This window comes from Zingiber officinale, chromosome 2B, assembly GCF_018446385.1.
Source record: "Zingiber officinale cultivar Zhangliang chromosome 2B, Zo_v1.1, whole genome shotgun sequence".
NCBI classification, from domain to species: Eukaryota; Viridiplantae; Streptophyta; class Magnoliopsida; order Zingiberales; family Zingiberaceae; genus Zingiber; species Zingiber officinale.
The window spans coordinates 31860724-31884274 of record NC_055989.1 but is presented as its reverse complement, the minus strand read 5'-3'; the positions used below and the strand labels follow the sequence as shown (position 1 = coordinate 31884274).

Here is a 23551-nt window from a genome sequence, read left to right as displayed (position 1 = left end):
ACCACGAAGCTTGCCGACGAAGGTGGAAGTGCCTCTCCTAATCTAGATAAGTGCTTGTTGGTGGCAGGTTTCGATGACGAAGATGGGAACGTCTCTCCTAACAAGAATGAGTGCTTGATGCAGAATGGACCAGACTTAGATACCACGAAGTTTATGGATGAAGAGGAGCTTCTCCCAAACCTGGTCAAGCTTGTCAACTAAGGTGGATGCAGAATGCATGATAGCGACTCTCCTAATCTGGATGAGTGTGCTTGTGGAAGATGGTGGCCACTGGAGATGGAGGTGGACGAAGATGGAAGCACCTCTCCTAAACCGGATGAGGGCTTGGATAGAGGTGGAGGAAGAACCCTCTTCTAAATCTGGATTTGGTGGCTCAAAATTAGGGGATTCCTCCTTTAATGAACTGATGTTTGTTTTTATATTTCGCGCAACACGATCATGCCAAAAAACACGACACGGTAATGTGTAGCTATGTTATGCTCGGTGACTCGAGGAGCAATGAAAAGCACGACCATGTTTGATGATGGAAGTTGGCCTTCAACTGTGGATTGTGGGGAATAAGGGACACGACTAGGCCATGTCAGGGGACACGGTCAGACCGTGTTGGCTTCTATTTTGTGCGTTTGATCCTCCTCTGATGGCTATAAAACAAGATACATTTATATTTTAGTAAAAAAGCTATCAATTAGGATGAATTTGAAATAAAGCTCAAAATAACCTTTTATTCATGAAATATGATATAAACACAAAATTAAACATAGGTAATAGGGATGACAATGGGACAGGTTTGCCATCCCAGCCCTCGAATTATATCCCCTCCCCCATATTCGACTCTGTCTAATTGGGGAATCCCCATCCTCGAGCTCGCGGGGATTAAATTCCCATCCCCGTCTCCATCCCCACTTTAAATGTTTTAATTTTCAACACCTTTCATAAAAGTATTAATACAGAATCTAATAACATATAAATACTAATATTAATTAAACAATACATATATAATAATATTAATAATCCACGGTTTAACAAATAGAAAAGATACAACTCCATCACCATCATCAAATTACTTTCTTCTCTATTATGTCACATCACATCACTCTATGGAGTTACTTATATAGAGTTACTTTTAGTGTGTGAGCGTGACTCTAGCTCCTACAAAATAATAAGGCATATAGAAAAAAAAAGATTAATTAAATTTAAAATATTTTAATACAATAATAAAAATAACTTACCTTTATATTAGAATCATTGTCAAACTTTTTCTCATTTGAAATGGTAGAATCTAATAAGACAAAATAAATAACAAATATTATAATGAAAAACAATAAAGAAAGTATTAGAAACAATTTCATTTGAAAATTATTTATATCTTGAATTTCACTCCATAACCAATCTCGAGCACACATCAAAGCCTCCACAGTTTTAGGATGAAGTCTACTATGGTGAGCACTTAAAACTCTTCCACTAGTATTGAATGTTGATTTGAAAGCAACGGTTGTCACAGGAATGGCTAACACATCCTTAGCAATATCAAGCAAAATGGGATATTTGATCCCCTTTGTCTTCCAACATAAGATATCAGACTTACTTTTTCTTGGCAAAAGAGACTCTTCTAAATAATAATCCAAACCCAACTTCTGATGTTCAGTACTAGTATTAGAATCCATAAATGTCTCAAATTTATTAGCATAACTACCATGCTTAGAAAGTGGAGGCCTTAGAAAAGAAGATTGTGAATCTTTCACAGTCATCCCGGGAGAAAGCTTAACTACCAAACATAGGGTAGTAGTGTTGGATATACGCCTCAAATATAGTATCAATAGAAAGAAAATATATACAATTCCTAGAATTAAGTGGTGGAAGTTAAAGGATGGGAAGCAACATATATTTAAGGAGAAGGTAGAACTACAAGCATTAGGTGAAATATACGATGACTCTAATACAACATGAGATAAGATGGTATCAAAGTTGAAAATAGTAGCTAAGAGTGTACTCGGTGAGTCAAAGGGACATGCACCACTAAGTAAAGAATTTTGGTGGTGGAATGAGAAAGTACAAGAGAAAGTGAAGGAAAAACGAATAGCTTATAAGGAATTATATATTTGTAAGAACGAGGAAAAACTAAAAAAAATATACAATAGCCAAGAAAGAAGCTAAGAAAGTAGTGAGTGAAGTAAAAAATGGAACTTTTGAACGGTTATATCAAAAATTGGATACAAAAGAAGAGGAAAGAGATATTTATAGAATAGCTAAAGTGAGAGAAAGAAAAACAAGAGATCTTAGCCAAATAAAATGTATTAAAGATGAATATAATAGGGTATTAGTAAACGATGGAGAAATAAAAGAGCGGTGGAAGAAGTATTTTCATCAACTTTTTAATGAAAATTTAGGTGACCAACTTAACTTAGGTAATTTAATTAGGTCAAATGGGCATAGAAATTTTAATTTTTATCGTAGAATTCAAATTTTAGAAGTAAAACAAACTTTAAATGAGATGCACAATGGAAAAGCTGTTAGACTAGATGATATTCCGATAGAGGTATGGAAGTGCTTAGGGAAACAAGGTATTGAATGACTTACAAAATTATTTAGCATGATATTGAAAACGAAAAAAATACCTGATCAATGGAGGATAAGTACTCTAGTTCCTTTATATAAGAATAAGGGAGACATAAAATTGTGCAAACTATAGGGATATTAAATTAATGAGTCATACTATGAAACTTTGGGAAAAAGTAATAGAAAAAAGATTAAGGAAGAAGATCACAGTGACAGAAAATTAATTTGGGTTCATGTCTGGAAGGTCGACAATAGAAGCTATACATCTTCTTAGACAATTAATTGAAAAATATAGGGAGCAAAAACAAGATCTACACATAGTATTCATTGATTTAGAAAAAGCTTATGATAGAGTCCCAAGAGAAATTATATGGAGAATTTTAGAAAAAAGAGGTGTTAGTATAACATGTATTGTACTAATTAAAGATATGTATGAGAATGTAACGACTAGAGTAAAGACTTCAGGTGGAGTAACTGAAACATTTCCAATAAAGATAGGGTTACATCAAAGATCAACTCTAAATTATTATCTTTTTACACTAATTATGGACGACACACATTCAAGACACAGTACCGTGGTGCATGTTGTTTGCAGTGATATTATTTTGGTAGATGAGACACGTGAAGGAGTAAATGCTAAGCTAGAATCTTGGAGGGAAACACTAGAAGGGAAATGTTTTAGGCTTAGTAGATTGAAGATATATGGAATTTAAGTTTAGCAATATTAGAAGTAATGAAATAATTGTTAAGATAGGAGAGGACTCGGAACCGAGAGATTTAAATATTTAGGATCATTTTTACAAAATGATGGAGGAATTGAGAGAGATGTCTTACATAGAATACAAGCAGGATGGGTGAATTGGAGGGGAGCGTCGAGTGTTTTATGTGATCGAAAGTACCTCTTAAACGTAAAGGTAAGTTTTATAAAACCGCAGTTAGACTTGCTATGTTATATGAAGCTGAATGTTGGGCTATGACTCGAGCACGTGAGCAGAAGATGAGAGTTGCAGAGATGAGGATGTTAAGGTGGATGTGTGGACATATGAAGATGGACAAAATAAGAAATGAGAGCATTAGAGAGAAAGTCGGAGTTGCATCTATTGAGGAAAAACTCCGAGAGATACGTTTAAGATGGTACGGACTTGTATAGACGATCAATAAATGCTCCAGTTAGGCGACGTGAAATTATGATAAACATGCATATCAAACGAGTAAGAGGAAAACTAAAAAAGACTTGGTTAGCAACAATTAAACAAGATAAAATTTATTTAAATATAGATGATGATATAATAAGAGATAGAGCTCAATGACATAAAAGGATTCATACAGCCGATCCCATCTAGTGGGAAAAGGCTTGGTTGTTGTTGTTGTGAATCTTTCACTTTCTATTGTTTGGATTTTCTGAACTCTTCAACCCCATCACATAACTTTTTCTTTAATTTTTTCAATCTCATACGAAGACATATCACTATAAACAAGAAGATAATAGAATTGAACTATCTTCATCTTGTACCTCATATCTAAAATACTCCCAATTGCTAATAAACAATTCATCACATCCTAATATTTGTCAAACTTTACTGTTCCATTTTGCCGTGGGCCGGGTCGTTAACGGTTACGGTCCATAAAAATTGCCAAACAAGCGATTAGCCACAGGTCTGACTTGTCTTTTTTTATTGATTTTTATATATGTATAAAAATTTGTTTAAAACAATATTGTCGAGACTTGAACCTCAGTCTCTTGGAAGAGATAATAGTATCCTAACCAACTAGACTATAACAGAATGACTTTTTTATCTGTTAGTAAATTATTTAATAACTAATAATTAATTTTCTTTTGCTATATTATTATTCTTAATAGTTGAAAGAAAAGTAAGAGTAAAAAAATAATTTCTTATCCAGAGGGAAGGAGTAAAAGCAATTCTGACCGTTAGATTGATGGTTTTGATCGTTGCGGGAGAGGAGAGTGTCGGGGTTGTAAGGTTGCAAATAAAGTCCTACATTGAAAACACATGGGAAAGATCATGTGTTTATAAGGTAAAGAAATCTCCATTGGTATGAAACCTTTTGGGTAAAGTCAAAAAAATAAAACCATGAGGGCTTAGTCCCACAGTGGATAATATCAAAGCATTGTAGAAATATCTAAATTCCTTTGGTCCTAACAATTGGTATTAGAGCAAGGACTATTAGAAGGTCTAAGCTATGGTTTAATCGAGCTATGAGTAGGATATTGACCTCGAACAAATGAAGTGGGGCTCCCATGTCCGGATCAAGAAAACTAGACACCAGGCTAACTGTGCATAAGAGCTATGGTCTAATCTAGTCATGTGAGTAGAATATTGATCTCGAACAAAGGAAGCGGGGGCTCTCGTGTCCGGATCAAAAGAACCAGACACTAGGTAGGAAGTCCTGGTGGAGAGAAGCCCTAGTTGCGGGTAGGCAAGGAAGACCTAGTAAGTCAGTTGGACTGAGGAGCAAGGAAGTCATAGTAGATCGGTTGGACCGAGGGACGGAATGACTTGGTGAGTCGAGGATTAGAGTCAAATGGATAAACTTTTCATTTGAGGGGTCCCTGTGGTCCTTCGTGTGAGAGGGGGATTGTTGGGGTTGCAAGGTTGCAAACAAAGTCTCACATTGAAAATACATGGGAAAGATCATGAGCTCATAAGGGAAAGATATCTCCATTGGTATAAGGTATTTTGGGTAAAATCCAAAAATAAAACCATGAGGGCTTAGGCCCAAAGTGGATAATGACATATCATTATGGAGATATTTAAATTCCTTCGGTCATAATAGAGTTTTTTTTTTTTTTTCAAATATCATATCATTGTGTATATTTAACTGTCTTGGACGGTTAAGGTTAAGGGTCAATCTGCCAAGAACCATCGAACCGGCGGTTTCAAACCGTCGAATCGTCGGTTCCGAATCGTAGGTCGCGTCTACTTTACCGTTTCTGAGTTGAGGAATATCTATAAATATACATTTTAATGCCCTTAGGTCTAGTTTCCTTAATTTAACTATGCACATGGACAAATGAACACTCAAATATCCATTATTTATAATATTTATGTTTGGATAGAATGATGAGAATGCCTGATTAAACTCTTGAACCCTAAGATTTTGAATGAATCAATTTATAAGATGAATGATTATTAGAACTATCTCATCAAAAGTACATTATTCTAGAATAATAGCGTCATGGATGACTCTAGGAGATGATAATTTTTCCTTTCTGCAACTCCAGTTTATTGTGGTGTATTGACACAAGATGACTTATGTACTATCCTCTTTTTTTTTTTTTTTTTTTTTTTGAAAATAAGAGTTAGGACTTGGTTGAAATATTCCCTAGCATTATTTATTCTAAAACTTTTGATATTAACCCCAAGTTTTTTTTTTTCAATCATAGGACAAAAAAATTGGGAGGACGATGGAACATGAGATAAAAAGGAATCAAGTAACATGAGTACAATCATTAATGAATGACACAAATTAATTTTCCCAGAGACATTAAGAGGAATAGAAGTACCTTAAATATCACTGTGAATGAGATAAAAAGGAATAGAGCTTTGATAATTATTGGAAGATATGCATGTTTGTGTTCAGCAAGTTCACACACTTCACAATGAAAACTCTGTATCTATACTTTGGAAGGACGATGGAAACAAAATTTTAATAGTTCCAAATGCCGGATGTCCATGTTGCTGGTGATGAAGTCAATCTTATCATTATTAGATAATAAACTTTTGAAACTAAAGAGGAAAAGAGGAATGTTATTGAGCCCATCACATTCAATGTGACAAAAATTTAGTGTCGCAGTGGATGCTGAAGTGGATGCCTTAGTGAGGGACAAAGGCTATTCTTTGATACTTAAATCACTTTGGTACTGTGGAAGCAATAAAACAATAATAGAGAAAGAAATGTTCACTAGAGAGAGAGAGATTAGGGTTTCATCTTCGTATCACCAACTCTAATATTTATAGACGATCATCATCCAAAACCCTAAACCTTAGGTTTGTTGGGATTATGAGTTGTAGATCATTTGGGGGTCATGCCCAATTATAGCCCGCAAGTAACTAGACGAAGAATGAGAAATTCGAGAGATTGGGCTTGGAGGGGAGAGCTCGGGGAGCTATGGTGCTCAGACTAGAGAGCTCAAGGAGCTCTGGGTGCTCAAAGGGGAGAGTTGGCTAGAAGACTGGGATATCAAGTCACGCGAGGTATTTTAGAGGCCAAACTACATGGAGAACTCATGAAGCCAAGTCACATGAGGAGCCAAGGAAATCGAGTTATATGAAGAACTCGGGATGATAACTCAGAACTCAAGGTGCCGAGTTATACGAGGAATGTGGGATATCAAGTTGCACAAGGCACTCGGGAGCCTAATTTGACCTAGAGTAGGGTTGATATTGGTGGTATCAATGCTCTTTAGCAAGTCTAATCACCTCTCTTGAATCTGACTTGAAATAATCACATTGCAATATAAATCTCGAGCAAGATTTTGGATAGAGATAAATTTTGTGGATAATTTATAGATACGACGAACATTTTTAAGGTTAATGGACTTATTTTAACATGTCCTATTAGTCAAAGAACCATTAGCTGTGGTTCTTATCTTATTGCTTATGGAGTATGTGAAACAATACTTTGTGAGTGGGTTCATGATCCAAGAGTTGGAAAAAGTTATATACATTTAATCCAATAGAGGATGAAAACATACCTGAGTACACTAATGAATCGGTACTTGAAGACTTATCATGGTTACTAAGAAATATTAACCTCTCAATTGCTTCATTTTATTGTGTATTTGCCATATATAGTTGATCATTAATCCTTATTTGTTCTTCGTACATTCTCTTCGTTGGGTGGTTTGCCATGAAGCTTCTAAATTGCTCACAAGTAGGTGTGCCTTTTTACAATAGGTGCACCATAGACTATCATGTTTAGAAGTCTTTGTCTGAGTTTTTTTACTTTCCACTAGGTACCATAGCCGAGCTTTATGTGTTTTGTGATTCGAGCATAAGTCCTCTTCTGCTTTCTTCCCCTCGAACTAGTGCTACCACTTAATCTAAGCACGAAATTTCCTACATACTAAGAATCTAGATCCTTGATCAAATTCCAAATTAAGTCCTATAAGAAAATCATAAACTCTATCTTGCTCAATGAGTCCTTTAGAATAGCAACATCTTTATACACTTGGTTTTGATTACCCTATAATGATAAAGTTCTTGCAATCAAGGTTTAAAATTTCGATCCGTGCCGAGGTTTCGGTCCCAGACCGGAACGATACGATTTCGATATTGTATTGTGCCGTGCCGATACAATTTCGATATTTTTTATTTATATATATATATATATATAGTAATTATTAGATAAATATATTTATTGTGTATAATTTAAAAATAAGTTATATATTGATTTTATATAAGTTCTCCATTATTAAACAACTTAATATTGTTATGAAAAATAATTAAATATAGTTTTGTAAAAAAAAAAATCATTGATGTATAAATAACTCTAATTAAAATTGATACATCATAATATAATATGTTAAATGGAAGCAATGATTCTTATAATATTTTACTTAGATAACCTTTATAGTTCTCCAATATCCAGATTAAATAATCATAAATCATAATTATATAAATTAATACAAAATATTATTTTATATATAATAATCATTTGTTTATTTAATTAATTAATAGTTTAAATAATATATATTTAAAATAGTAAAAAAATAGAATATCAATTAAATATTAAAACAGTAAAAAAATATAAAATAATTAAAAAATATATAAGAATAAAAATTTTATTTATTAGAATTTTTATAAATTTTTTTAGAATTTTTAAAATAGTAAAAACAATTTCAGAATATTATTTAATAAAATTTATTATTATTTTTTAAAAAAATTAAATATATATTTTTATATTTTATTAGGATAATTTAATTAAGTTTATAAAAGCCTCTTTAAAATATCACAATTAAGTGGGAATGAGAATTGTTTGATTTATTTAAATTACAAAATTAATTTTGCACAGTAATCCCGAAACCGCAACTCACCTGCGACCCGTGACGCCGCGACCCATCCGACGCCGCGACCCATTCGACGCCCCACGGACGCCTCCGACGGCGCCGGAGGCATCCGGCGACACCTCCGGCGGCACCGGAGGCGCCCGGCGACGCTTCCGGCAGCGCTGGAAGCGTCCCGTGACGCTTTCGACGCCGCCAGAAACGTAGCGTTGCGATGCCTCCGTCGCCCCCTACGCGTTTGGCGCCCCGCGATGCTTTCGGCGGCACGGGAAGATTCTGGCAACACTGTCCATGCTGCCGCGCGACGACGAGCGACTCACAACGCGACGAAATCTTCCCTGGTTCGGTGCCGGTTTCGGTGCGCGGGCGGAACGGTAAATTTCGCATGTTCCGCCCGGCACGGAACGAAATTCTAAACTGTGCTTGCAATGTTTTTCGATTGATTGACATGTTTATAATTGTTTTATTGCATTTCTTAATAGCCATTATTTTCACTTTCACCTCATATACTTGTGCAACATCTCTTGCTTTTAAATATGTTCATTGCATTGCATCCCAAATATTGTTTGTAGTAGTTAAGAGCATACATGTGTCACTAATCTCAGAAACCATGAATTCTGTAGTCACACTATAATCATTCAATCTTCTTCATCCCATGCTTTAAACCAAGGATCTCCAATTTTTGGCTCTGTAAGATGACTTAGCTTTCCCTTCCTTTAAACACAGTGCGAACAAGCTGAGGCCACTTGAGATAGTTTTTCACATTCAAGTTATAGGCAACATGGATATTTTGTAGTTCTCAAGATTGTTGAGATGAACAATCCCCTCTGATTGTGCTGTTGCAATTGTTTCTACTACCTGAAATTTTTATAATTAAAAAAAACAAAAAAAAATGGTAAGAAACTCAAAAAAAGAAATCCAACTATAGGTAAAAGAAATTAAGGAAATCCAACTTAGTAATGAAGGCCGAGTAACAGAGAAGGAATCTAGTGAATCTAGGCTTCACTATTAAAAAGAATTAGAAAAAATTGGCATTGAAGGCTAAGCATTAGAGAAAAATTTAGCTATGAAGGTTGATAAATAAGGGGAAAACAATCAATTGGTAAAAAGAATCAAAGAAATATTCTATTTTGTCTTAAAAACAGAGCATAACAAAAAAACAAAACCCTAGGACGTTTGAAGGGTGGAAGAAGGAAACCTGAAGTTCAAGCTTAAAGCTCTTGTACCATATTGGAAATTATATTAATTCTAAACTTAGGAAATACATGAGATCCTAATCTTTTTTATAGATTGATAACACACCACCTTTTTAATAAAAATCGTTTATTAAAATTTTTACAATATATCTCACTCTACCCTCAAACTGAATATGTATTTGTCATTATCAGCTTCAATATAATACTTTGAAACACTAATTTATTTAACCTTTAGTAAGTATATCTGCAACTTGCCCATATGTAGATGTTATAGATCAACCTGTTCTTTAGTTTCTCTTTCATGAAATATGTGTCAATTTCAATACATATGTAGATGTTATAGGTCAACCTGTTCTCTAGTCTCTCTTCCATGAAATATGTGTCAATTTCAATATGCTTCATTTGATCTTGTACCTGATTGTGGGTTATACTAACCGCAGACTTATTATCATATTTATAATATTCTGGTGTAATGTTTTCTCCTTATTTTTTATGTGTGTGTGGCTTGACTTTAGTTTTGAATATGAATAAATAATTATGTTTAATTTTGATATACTTTAGATTAGGGAAATTAATTTTAATATATGAGAAATCATTTAAAAAAATGGTAAGTAAAAGTGTTGGATCATATTAAAGTTTTGGAAGATATAAATGAGTAGTATTTGATTAAATAAGTTAAAAGGATAATTTGGTTATGTATCAAAATTTTAATAATTAATTTGATGTTTCACAATCAATAGAAAAGTATTTCAGCATTAATTTATGGAAATGAAGTTGAGTTACAATGCCATTTTAATTATACAATGATCAAGGAAATAACTTACACCATGAAACCATTAGTTTTTTAGAGGAATATAGGATATGAAATTTCAGTTCAGTTTCATGCCTAGAAAGAGAATATCTAATAAGTTTTGTTGATGTGATGAAGACATGCATGATAATATATTACTAATAATATAGTCATTGTGAGTGTCTAAAATGTTTTTTATACAACTGTAGGTTGACATTAACGACAACTCTAGTTGTTATTTTTTTTACTAAGTTGGTAGGTACTACATGAACTCATCAGTCATATCAATGATAAATTTCCGTAATATATGTTATTGGCAAATAATATTATGCCAATTATTGAGAGTGGAAATATATTAAATTTGAAGCTTGAATTATGGTAGCAGACTTTAAAATTAATGGTTTTAAGATCAACTAAAACTGTTGATATGCGAAATATAGCTATAGAAAAAGAATGGAAAGAACATTTAATATAGCTGGATATGCATCAATCCTACAAGTTTGTAAGTCGGAGTTATCAAGTTTATGGATCCATTATTCAACAAAAAGGAAATATTGATGAAGAAAATATTTTTAGGGTAAAGAGTGCTTTAACTTGGAATGAGCTTGTACAAGAATTTACAACTAATTATTTTCTTATTACACAACTAATTTGTTGACATCTATTCCTTACACCTAACTTGTCTAACTAAACCATTTACTAACTGCATTTAAACTTCTTATGCTATTTCAATTTATTTTCTCTCATTTTTTGTTCTATTATGTTTTGAACCATTATTCTTCATTAATAGTATTTTTATTTTATATGTTCTTATAACTCCATGCATCCTATTGTTTTGGTCTTTGTTTCATTAGCTTTTGATGTGCTATCTCGTAATCACGCAACACTTTGTTTCATTCACATGTCTTTGCATGAAATAAAAATTGAAAGGGAACCTAATAAACAGCACCACAGGGCTTAAATACAAAATTGGTCTAACCAAATATTCAATATTTTTTTTTTTGAGAAATCTTTGCTCCTAGCTAGTGGTATATTGCAGTCTGTTGATGGGTCTACGTCGCCCTATGAGTGCATAGGGCTAATATTGGAATGTGTGCACATGATTATTGGTTGGTTGCCTACCTGACAAGTTTTTGAGGTCTAGTATTATGCCTTGGGCTTTCTTCTTTGGCATATGTCATCCTCGGCTGGTGAATTAGCATTTGCTTGGTTTAGCATTTTAACATGCTTAGGTAATGCCAATAAGCACTCAGTGGGATTTTCTTCCATTGCTACAAAGTCAGTGCTTGGTTCATTAGGAGCTTGGATACATCCACTTGGGTAGGTGGATTGCTGTTTTGTGTATAGATCTGACAATATAAATCACATAATGTACTTCTCTTGATATTTAAAATTGAAATATATGCAATTGAAGCATAGGGGTTTTGCTTGTTTTCATAAAATATTTGCCTATGCAAAATATTTTCTGAAGAAACCTTTAGAATAAAAATAAGTTATTCTCCCTTGTTTGGCATGATAGAAAGAGATTATTTTCTATTTCTACCCTCTTCCTCCTTGAGCTTCACTCATATTTGGGTGATTGATTTGCCAAATTGCAACCAACAACTTTGTTGGTGGGGCAACCTTGTCACTCTCAGCTACTCTGATATCCCACCATCTAATACCCCTGGTTTCACAAACTTGAAACGACTAAGAACTCCAGATAACAAGAGACCGGTAATAGTCTTGGTGAGTGATGTAGTGACGAGTGATGTCAACAGGTGATATGTGCAGGCAGGCAATGGACGTATGCAGGAGAAATGTAGATGGTGGAGGTAAACAACTTTCACTCATTTTCATTTTCAGTGGAAGTGGTTTCTCCTGAAATGCTTAAAATTTAGTTAATCTTGATTTTTCAATGAAGTCAAAGACAAGAAAACCCCAAAGTATTATTTGAGATATTTTCCATGTGAGAATTTGTATTCATAATTTCAAAAATAATTTGTGTCGATTGGCACACACAAGGCATATGGTTGAGAGTTGAGGTGCGTTCTATGATGAAGTGAAAATGAGATTTTGGTGAGTTGTCAAGGGATATGTGAGCTGGGTTTTAGAATAGGTGGTGAGGGTTAGCTATTTGCTAACGAGATCTAGCTTACGTGATGAGGTGAGAATGAGGTTTCTACGACAGGTGTGAAACATGTGACTCTAAGGCGAGGATTTTATAAGCCATGAGGATTTTTCTCTAATGGGTTTTGACGATGTATGTTGCTACCTTCTTTTCTTATTCCGTCCTTGCTCCTAAATGGTGCAGTTGGCACCATATATTGGCACACTAATACAGTTCTGGTATCGGTTTGTTCATGAATAATGAAACATCAGCTTCATAGAACAATCTCATGCAATGCTATGATAAAGTTGAGATGAATGATATGTTTTGTCTCTTCAATGTGACAGATGTATTTCTGTTAGATCATATGAAACATGTGACTTTTTATTCTTGAGTTTCGTGACATATACTATTTTTTTTTTATCATCAGCATCTCTTAGACCTCAGAAAAGAAATGGAATCCTGGGTATATTCTTTTTAGTCTCTATTCAAAAGCCTTAAACTGAAGAGAACAATCCCTTGTCATGAATGAGATAAAACTTACTCAAAAGAGAGAGGGATTCAAGCATCCATAGTACTTAAGTGAGTCCAATAAAGTCTCCGAGGCTCATGGAACAAGCTATTACATAATTCAAATTAAATTTGATGGGCTCATTATGTGACTGCACACGGAACGAAATCCTATTTATATTTATGCCGCCAAGGCCCAACATATTTTGTCATTGATGATTGACTGTTAGCCTTAAAGTAAAAATGCTGATGAATTGAAAATTTTTATGACTATTCCTTCAGTAGGGGCAGTGTGCATACTAAATAATTTTAATAGGGGTTTGGATGCATCTAGTCAGCATGATATATAGTAATATGCAATATAAATCTGCAACGTCTGTATCCCAAAATTGATCTTTTAGATATTTTCAAATCTAGTTTATTAAGAGTAATCATGCCTAGTTTTCAGCATGATTGTAGTCTTGTATTTCAAAGATGAAGCATTTTATTTGATCAATCTGCTAGTTTACTAAATCTATTGCTTGCTTTTTAGTCAATATCGAGACCTGCTGTGTATTATTTTTCTTGATATCTTTAAAATTATCTAAGCTAACTTTGGTTATGTATTTTTTCATTGTTCATTGGATTTTGTGCTTGTTGAATGTGATATCAACTTAAACAGTGCAGTTGTTTTCCATTAAAATCATGTTTCCCATGATTTTAGAAGTTAGATTTGTTGATCACCTCATTCTGCAGCTCTCTTCCTAGAGAAGACATTCAGGCTATTGTTGAGCATGGTTGCCCTAATGTATTTCGCAAAGCAGTCAATTCAGCAAAAAGGTTGAGGGCATATCTGCATCTTGATGAAGGGGCTGTAAGTTCTACTTTTAGTCTAGATTACTGTAAAATTTAGAACTTCCAATGAAATGCTTGATGGAAATGGCAAAAGTCATTATTGTGGATTAGGTTTTGCTATCGTATTAGATGTTCAACAATATAGGAATAATGATGAATTGAACTGCCAATGTTCTGCAACCATTCACTCCAAGTTGCATATTGTTTTTGATTATCACCTACAACTCCAGGTATGTAGTGTTTGTGATCTAAGAGGATCATGTGACAAAGCATATATAATACCAGTTGATGGTGAAGGACCACGCACTGTGGATGTCGTACGGATTTTATTTAGTTATGCAATGAATCCAAAGCAATTTTGTGTGTCTGAAAGCTCGCCTGTCAAAGAGCACATCCAAAAGTCTGCAAGAAGTCTACTCTTTGAGCTTATTAAGCTCAGTGATACACCCATTGATTCATCTATTCTAAAACAAGTTGTGAAGCTTCCTACTCCAAAGGAAACATTTCCAAAGATCAACAGCAACCGAAACAGAGCATCCAACATTGAAATGAAGCAAGGTGACTGGTTATGTCCAAAGTAAGTTATGATACATAGTCTTCTATATGTTACAGGATGTTTAATTGTGTACCTTTGATTTATTTAAATTCTTGTTCCTTAGGTGCATAGCTAGTAATTATTGAAATTAATGATGTACAACCAACCTTGTATTAGTGATCAAATTGTTGGGTCGTTAGGAAGCAATATAGTTTGTACAATGAATATGAGGATAATTTGTGAGATTACTAGAAAATATGAACTAAAATTTATTAGTATTTAGGATCAAATAGGTAAAATCAGAGAAATCTGATTTGACGTGTGTTAGAAGTCAATCTATAAGTCTGGACTTAGGTAAATTTAGTCAATTATAATTTCAGGCATGGGAAAAGAAAAGCAATAAAAACAGAGATAACATTATTAAATCTTATTTAAAAAATCTAAACATTCTTAGTGATACAACTTAGAGTTCAGTGATAGTAAGATCTATGATGTTGATCCTACTCAATGATGTAATAAGGTCCATGTATTCAATCCTGAATAATCAAGAATAATGTATTCCTAGTGGTGGCCTAACTTCCATAAATTCTTAGGTGCTTTACCTTGACTTTTAATACTACACGTGGTACTTTCATGATGACCAAATGTATTAATGTTATATTAAGATGCCTAAGTGAGGCGTGGTAATTCTTGAGTACCTAATGAGGCTAGGTAGTCACTTTTAAGAAGGCACAACTTAAATGAACACTTTCTAATGCTTTGTGTGATTGGATGAGTTTCTTTTTAATCCTTTGGAAAACCACATTGCAAGTAATTTTTTTCTTACATTGTAAATGTAATCTAGGGAAAATACAAATTTTTGTTTAGACTGATATACATGCTTCGACTTTTAGGCTAATTCTATTCGGTGTTTACAAATTTATTACCCATGAATTTAGAAGTTTTATTGGTAGTTATTGCATTTGATTGGATTAAACAATCAAAGAAATTGCAATTTTTGTTAGATTTATGAGTTGCTAGCTTTACATTTTTTAGAAATTTGACTATGCATTTTATCTTGAATGTCTAATGTGTTAGCAAAACAATGAACTTATGTTCATTATTAAGATCGGATTGTTAAAGAATAATAATGATTGTATTGGATTAGTAGGATCTATAAATCACAATTAATAAGGAAAAATAAGCACTAGGGAAAAGATGAAATAAAATTATTAAAATGTTTAAAAAAATCTTTAGCATATTCATCATGGTCATCATTATTGAATTGTGTTTGTCATAATTATTCGGGATTAGCTATATGAATATTATTTCTCCAATAAGGTCTAATAATATTATATCATTAGTAATACTTAAATTGATTAAATCGTTTTTTGTTATATTACCTTTTTTTTTCCCCTCGATCTCACTCCTAGGGAGGATGATGATGGGGTAGGATAATTTTTAACTTATCCCCACCTCATATAGGAAGTGGGGCAGGGCGGGTTATGGTGGGAAGATGAGATTTTTCTTCCCTTTTCCCATCTCACCCCATTTCTCATGCACGCTTTAGGTTTAGGTGGGGCATTAAAATATACTTGGTACTCTATAACATATATATTATAAACTAAATTCTATATGGAGCAAAAAATACTAATCCCATATGCACCTTGCATATGTCAGTTGTGTTTTTTTATCCCATCTTTGTTTACATATTGAGGTGAGGAGGGGTGACCTTAATTTGGTTAGCTTGTATTGGGTTGTAATTCAGGTGGATCAAATTATCATCCCTACTCTTTGTCTACCCCTTCAATCAAATATATTTAAGTCTTTTGACTATACCATTTACTAGTATGTTTATTATCATCAACTATCTTTGATATGTCCATATCATATGAATCAACTCTCATTTAAACATTCATTAGAGTTACACCTAATTGCTCATGTTTGAATACTATGGTACTAAATCCCATGGATTATGATTAGCATTTTTTAATCACTATCAAAGTGTCCTTTTGTTTATGCTTAACTTTAATCCTACTCGCCCCCAGGCTGGTGTAGATGGTTGCAGTGGTGTTGCCACATATAGGCCCCAGGGGGTGCTAAAGTCCCGTGGGTTACCTCACCCCCTTGCACGTGCTAGTGTTGCCGGACGAAGCCCTCGTGATTTACCTTCCTGTATTCGGGGGGCCGACGATACTGGGCCACCTAGGATAAGTGTTATCATCTTTTGTCACTGATAACTTTAATCCTACTATATAATTCTCTACTTCCTCCCTTTGACACTATGTAGATCATCATCCATAACTCTATTAATTTGTCTATAATAGATTATCAGGCATTACCTCATTTTGTATCTATTTGGTAGCTACACAAAACTAGAACACTCCTCTTTATTCTTGCCTTGCTAGGATAAAATCCTCTTTCCATCTCTCTTTAGTTTAAAGGACGAACTCAAGCATGAAACCTCTATTAGTATATCTCTTAGGATTCACTATTGTAATATAACACCAATAATAATTCAACTCGCGGAAAGGGGAAATATTTATTAACTAAAAGATATGATTCAATACACGGGATCCTAACCCTTTTAAAGACCGGCAATGAGACTTGTTCTTTATAAGAATGACTTGTTAACCAAAAAAACTCTAACAAGCTCCTAAATAAGTCTAACCAACTTCTTTTTTTTAAAAAATTAGCAGTATCTACTTTATTGTTTCTTGCCAAAAATAACTCAAACTCACTTTGTTGAGTATGAGAGCAAAATTATTTGAATATAATTTTGATGCCTCCAGTTGGAATTTAGCAGATAAGTTGTGCCCATGTATTCTAGTTCAGTGATTCATACATTTTCTATATTTAATAGTTCTCTGTTAGCTTAAGCATCTCTTATTGTTTCGATGAGGAGTTAGCACTGATTGAATCTCAATGATCCTCTCAATCATATAGCTTAGTTATAATGAGGGAGGAAGAGCTAGTGTCAAAGTGGTAGAAGTACGACCTATGGGCAAGTCAACAGCAAAGAAGGAGCTTGAATGTCACTGGATACCCTCTGTAGTGATTGACTAATGTTTAATGTCACCTATTTTTCTCATAATGTGAAAAGGTCTAGTGGAGCGAATATGGAATTTTTTATGGGAGTTTTTAGAAAATTGCTCAAGGAAGATGCAAATAAGAACATGGTTTCCAACATTATATTTCTTTTGCCTTCAATTTGTATCTCTATGAACTTTGTTATTCAGTGGTTTTCTCTTAACATTAATATATATCTCCCAAATATGCTAAGAAAAGCTCTCAATTAGAAAGGTAGAACTGTAGAAGCTAGTAGGTAAGAAAATAGTCTTGAGTGACAAGCTCTAAACCCATAGATGATCTCAAATGAACTTTTAACCACAAAACGATTTATTGAATTATCATAAGCAGACTCAACAATGGATGACCAAATCCTAAATACTTGATTTTTCCCTATAGGTCTTGTAAGCAAATTTCCTAATATATTATCAACTATCTCAATTTAACCATTTGTTTGTGGGTGAAATGCAAATAAAATGTGAATCGTGTCCCAAAATATTTCCATATCGGCTTCTCAACTAGCTAATGAAGGTAACATCCTTATGTGCAATTAGTGTTGGTAACGCATGCAATGCAACAATTTTCTTATAAAACAACTCAGTTATATGAGATGCATCTATTGTCTTATTGCAGAAAATGAAATGTGCCATTTTAGAAAATCAGCCACAGCTTCAATAGGTCCAAGGTAGCCCTAAAACAAAATGCATACTTTCCATGACTTATAAAGAATTGGTACTGTGTCTAAAGGCCTATGTTTTGTTTAGTTACATTAACTATCTATAACATATGATACTGTAATACAACCCTATCTATGTTTTCCTCAAGTATGATTAATAAAACTTATCTAAAGCAAGGTCTGATTTTGCATTTTCCAAAATGCCCTATTGAGTTCTTTATGTAACTCCATTGAATATTTGTTTTTAACACTCGCTAACAACCTAACACAACCCTCCTTTTTTATCCGGACTTAGGACCGACCATGACTAGTTCGTCATGGGCGGAATTTTTATATAACTCCAATATTAAAAAAAATCTCTTAGTGATGTTTGGAGATGCATTAGATGTGTGCTCTTAATTAGGTAATCACCTCTAGTCCTATAGTCACAAACTCAACCAAATTATGACAATCCCCTTTTGGATGTCTTAGAAAACCACCCTAAGTTAGAGCATATCATGTACTCATCCTTGAGGCATAAATTCTTATTACAATGTTTTTTATCCTACATAGGGTAGCTACAATTCAACTCAATATGTTTACTGGTATTGTTAACAATATTAGACTTTGGGAGGAACTTAATGAGAGTGTTTAGTTTTTGACTTCAATTGTAATTAGATGTACATAAGTGTCTTATGGTCAAAGTAATATGTATTTATTTGGTAATAGCATTATGAATGCCTTAAAGACGGGACGATAATGTAAAACTTATTAGAGTGACACTGCTGAGTTGCATTGAGTTTCTTGCTAAAGAATGCAATAGGGTGCCCTTCTTATCTTAGGGTACCCCTAGTTCCTACATTTACCTCAAATGGTAGAATGTCCAAGAAGGTTGTCTAAGGATATGGGCCTTAGTTATCTTTTATTTAGTTTTTTGAAAGGCTAATACGTTGAACTTAGTCAAGCTCCCTATTTTTAAGGCATGTTGTGAAGATAGCCATAATGATACTAAAGTTCCTAATAAAATATCTATAAAAATTCACAAAATTGTGAAAGCTTTGAACTTCCTTAAAGGTATGGGGTTTAGGCTAATCCTTGATTGCCCTAATTTTGCCAAGTTTGCTAAAAAATTTTCTAATATGAGAATAAACCCACCAATGAAGTGAATCTACGATTCTAAAGAATACTATTTTTTTGGGTTGATAATCAACTTTCCAATCTAAAGGGTTTCATGCAATAAAAATATATTCAAGGTGGTTGTCATGCTCCTTGTTGTACATTAGGATGCCATTAAAATAAACCATTATAAACTTTCCAATATAAGCTTTTGGGATTTGACACATTACCGTTATGAATATGCTTAGGGCATTTGAAAGACTAAAGAGCTTAATTGACTATTATAGTACATCTCGGTGTTAAAGTGATATTCCACATTCCTCATTTACTTGAATCCAAATGATACCACTATGTTGGGTCATTTTAGAGAAGCATTAGTCTCTTGCCATTAAGTTGAGAATGCTGTTAGGTGTATGTATGGGAAACCTATATTTGATAATGATTTTATTGATTGACAAGATTGTCAACGCATATTCTCTGAGTCATTTCTTTTGGTGTCAGTAATGTAGGGATGACACAACAACTTGTGCTTTCTCTAAATTTTTTTCTTTAAGAGTTTTTTTTTTTAATTTGTCTATTTAGTTTAGTATGTTCCATAGTATTCATGTAATCATATGGAAGGATAGACAATTATGATCTAGGAATAAGGTGTATTATGTGTTAAATTGTGTGCGTGCAAAGGTTACAATTGTCAGCTAACTATTAATTAGCTATGCCCTCATACTCATCCAAAATTTTCTTGATCTAAGGGATGATCTCTTGGTGAGGCGTTAGGGAGAACCTTAAGGCCTTGGGCTACTAAGGCTCTTGAGTTTTTCCTTTCTTTTCCAAATTGAGTCTATGTAAGGAGATGGGAATGCCTCAAAGTATATTCTGTTTAAGGGAATTTCATGCACAAATTGGCAAGTTAAGACATAGGATTTGAGACAGATTTAGACTCAAACATAGGATTTGGCATCAAATACCTAGAAGAAAAGCTTATTTAACAAGATATAGCATGCATAGTAAGTGTGCTTAGTCAATTCATGCATAACCCCAAAAGAACCTATGTATAAATTGAAAATATTCCATAAATTATGATGTATGATAGCGTAACTAGTTTTAATAAACTATGCGTTGGTTTTTTAATAAGTATGTAAAAAAAGTCTATTAGAGATTTTTAAGATTTTTTTGAAGATAAGGTTGCGTTATCAATTTATACAAGGGGTTAAAATCTCATATATTTGACAAGTTTTGAGTTAATATATTTTTCAATATTTTAGACAGATAAATTTGATAATTAGGGTTTCAGTGTATTAGTGTTTTATAGAAATTTTCCTTATATAGGGCTTGCTATCGGAAAAGATCAAGAAAAAACAATATATTGAGAATTTGTGGTCATTGCTTTAATTCCTTTGTAGTTTGTGTTTCATTTCCTGTTGACATGATTGTTTGGCCACCTTTAGAACCAACCTTATAATGCATAATGAGAGTGTAAAATGACCAATTACCTATTAAAGGATCTTCCTTGAAATTAAAGCATGTGTCAAAGATTCATCAGTCTTTGTACCAATTGACCTATTTAAGTGGTTGTTCCATGAAATTAAAAAATGTGGCACTGATTCATGTTTCTTGCAGAAATTGGATATAGTAATTATTTTTCATTAGATGCTCGTTTGTTGAAGAAAGTTATTCTGATGGCAAATTTAGTTCTTTCAAGAAATTTGTTGGAAACCAATTTTGTTGACACTGAAGATATGTATTTTACCTTTAATATGCAGTTGCAATTTTCTCAATTTTGCTCGAAATCTTCGTTGTTTGGAGTGCAAAGAAGATGGGCCAAAGAGAGTGAAGATGGACTCTGGTAATGAGATGAAGAAGGGAGATTGGAATTGCCCTAAGTAATGTTTCTTAAAACTTTCCCCTCACTTTTAACTGAAATCAGCTAACTTTACACTCAAATTAATTAACTCTTATGTGGTGGCAGGTGTGAATTTATGAATTTCGCTCGCAATAGGAAGTGCTTTCGTTGTCAGGAACAACGCCCCAAAAGAGAGTTAAATAAGGGCGAGTGGGAGTGCCCCTCGTGAGTCTCTTGCATGTTTATCTTTGTTAAGAATTTTTCTTTTGATGTTTGGGAACGATCCTCTGTCACAATGCTGATGCAAATTTTATGGTTAGATGTTATTACATCAACTTCCGTGGAAATGAGCTCTGCAAGAAGTGTAACCATGATCGTCCTGAAGATGAAGGAAATCTGTTTGATGATAACCTCTGGAGGTCGCAGATGAAGACAACTAAGGATACCATAAAATTTGGAGACAGATGATGATGATATCCTGTCTCTAGTGGAAGAAAGCAACATTGGAGCGAGAAGGGCAACGACAGCCCAGAGAAGATTGACCTCTTCAAGGAACTGGAGTCGCGAATAGATTGTCATTCTCGATGCCAAACGCATTATATCTTCCTGATATATTTCGTAGCTTGATATGAAACCCAAACTGAGAGCGTTTGTGTGGTAACCGTGTTCTTTTTTGTAAAATAAAAACTCATCGATGAAATGATTTTTATCAAGTAGAATGAAAAAAATATTCTAATACAGATTAATTAATGTTAGTCGCGAATCAAATTTTAGTTTTTAACTACACTGTTAGTTAAAAAATAAGCATATAGCATTTGCTGATGAACAGTTTGTCCTTTATAACAATAGCAATGAGCTTCCAACATTGATATTTGAAATCACAGAGGAGATTCTTTCTTCGTGTGGCAATGTCAAAACTTTACAGTCCATATGAATGGTAGCATCCAGCTTTATAACTTGCTGCAGTTACTTGAAGATTTTTGTTGTTTTGCACTTCAAAACACTTGGATAAAGAATAAATAGTGACACCGTATGCCTTACATAAGGTTAGGCGTGGGATGTGAGTGCTTACTGATGTTCTCACATTATTAAATAGTGATACTCTAAATTAGTAGTATTCTTATTAGTGGTACTCTTTGACGCTACTGAATACTCCATACTAGTGAAATTTTCTTTTGTGATTAAAATCACCGAAAGTCGCATGCACAATTATTTGTATCTCTACGTTTGTTATATACATCTGTAACATTATTATGATTTATGATCCAATTCTCATGATGTAGCAATTAATTGAACTTGAACACAATCTGTTGGACCATGAGGTGTTATATACACCGGATTAGTCTAGTGGTTAGCGCATAAAGTGTTGCTATCATAAGATCTGAGGTTCGAATCTCGGTAAAGTCGAGGTAAATATCTCTTTTATGTACTAGTCACTATTCCAAAGGCTAGTAGTCGTCTATGATTTACCTCCTTCGTGTTGAGCATGGGACGGGTTGACGGGGGCCTTGGGGGCGAGCGTATTCGTCTTTGCCATCATGTACGACAATTATCAATGTTGGCTCTGTGATGGGTTGACGGGGTGCTAGGGACGAGCGTATTCATTTGCCACCATGTTCGACAATTATCAGTATGAAAGTGGTTAAGATATGAGGTATTTTCATATGACGTCTTGGGATCGAATCTCGACATATTTAAGTATGTCTTCTCTCATATTTTGATCATCTATTAGTAGCTATTCGTGATTTATTTTTTTCGTATTGGTCCAGAGATGTTGGGATAAGCGAATTACTTTGCCATATGTACGACAATTATCAATTTTAAAAGTAAAGATTTAAGCTTCCGCATGGTTGCATAAATGACGTTCCATTATATGAAGAAATTATCTTTTAGCAAACGAAGTTAATTTATGGTCTCTCTGCAGCTGCCATAGTATGTAAATAACATAAGGGCACATAAAGAGGCCAGTAAGTAGAGATTCAACAAAAGCAGAGAAGAATTGAAAAGTAAAGTTACATTAGGGTTGATCTTAATTACTTAGGTTTCAGTGATTATATTTCAGGCTTATAGTCGATGCTTCAGTCTACTAAAGGCTGAATTAGCTATGAACAGAATTTTTCTATCTTCTTGGGGCTCAATTGATTGGGTAGTTGGGTCGATTGGTCAATTGACTGAGTTATTGTTCAAAGTTGAAAAAGAAAATCATTTGAAGATAGTTTAGAGGTCTACTGATGTGACTTTGAGTTTATTAGGTTAGATTTGAGTCGATTGTATGGATGGGAAGTTGATTGGTGGCTTAGATGAGTTGAGTGACATTAATGCATATTGACTATTGAAGCTTTTCTATGACAATT

The 23551-nt window shown here is 33.8% G+C and overlaps 1 protein-coding gene across 1 annotated transcript in view; it reads left to right on the top strand.

The window, feature by feature from the left end:
- The window catches only part of LOC122045563 (zinc finger protein VAR3, chloroplastic-like), a 31707-nt gene extending 9764 nt beyond the window's left edge, over positions 1-21943 (top strand). Inside the window, exons 2-6 of the mRNA XM_042605840.1 lie at positions 13905-14022; positions 14234-14580; positions 21118-21237; positions 21324-21422; positions 21518-21943. Coding sequence (XP_042461774.1) covers positions 13905-14022; positions 14234-14580; positions 21118-21237; positions 21324-21422; positions 21518-21665 — 832 coding nt within the window. The 3' untranslated portion in view covers positions 21666-21943. The remainder of the gene's footprint in view (positions 1-13904; positions 14023-14233; positions 14581-21117; positions 21238-21323; positions 21423-21517) is intronic.
- Positions 21944-23551: the final 1608 nt, after the last annotated feature.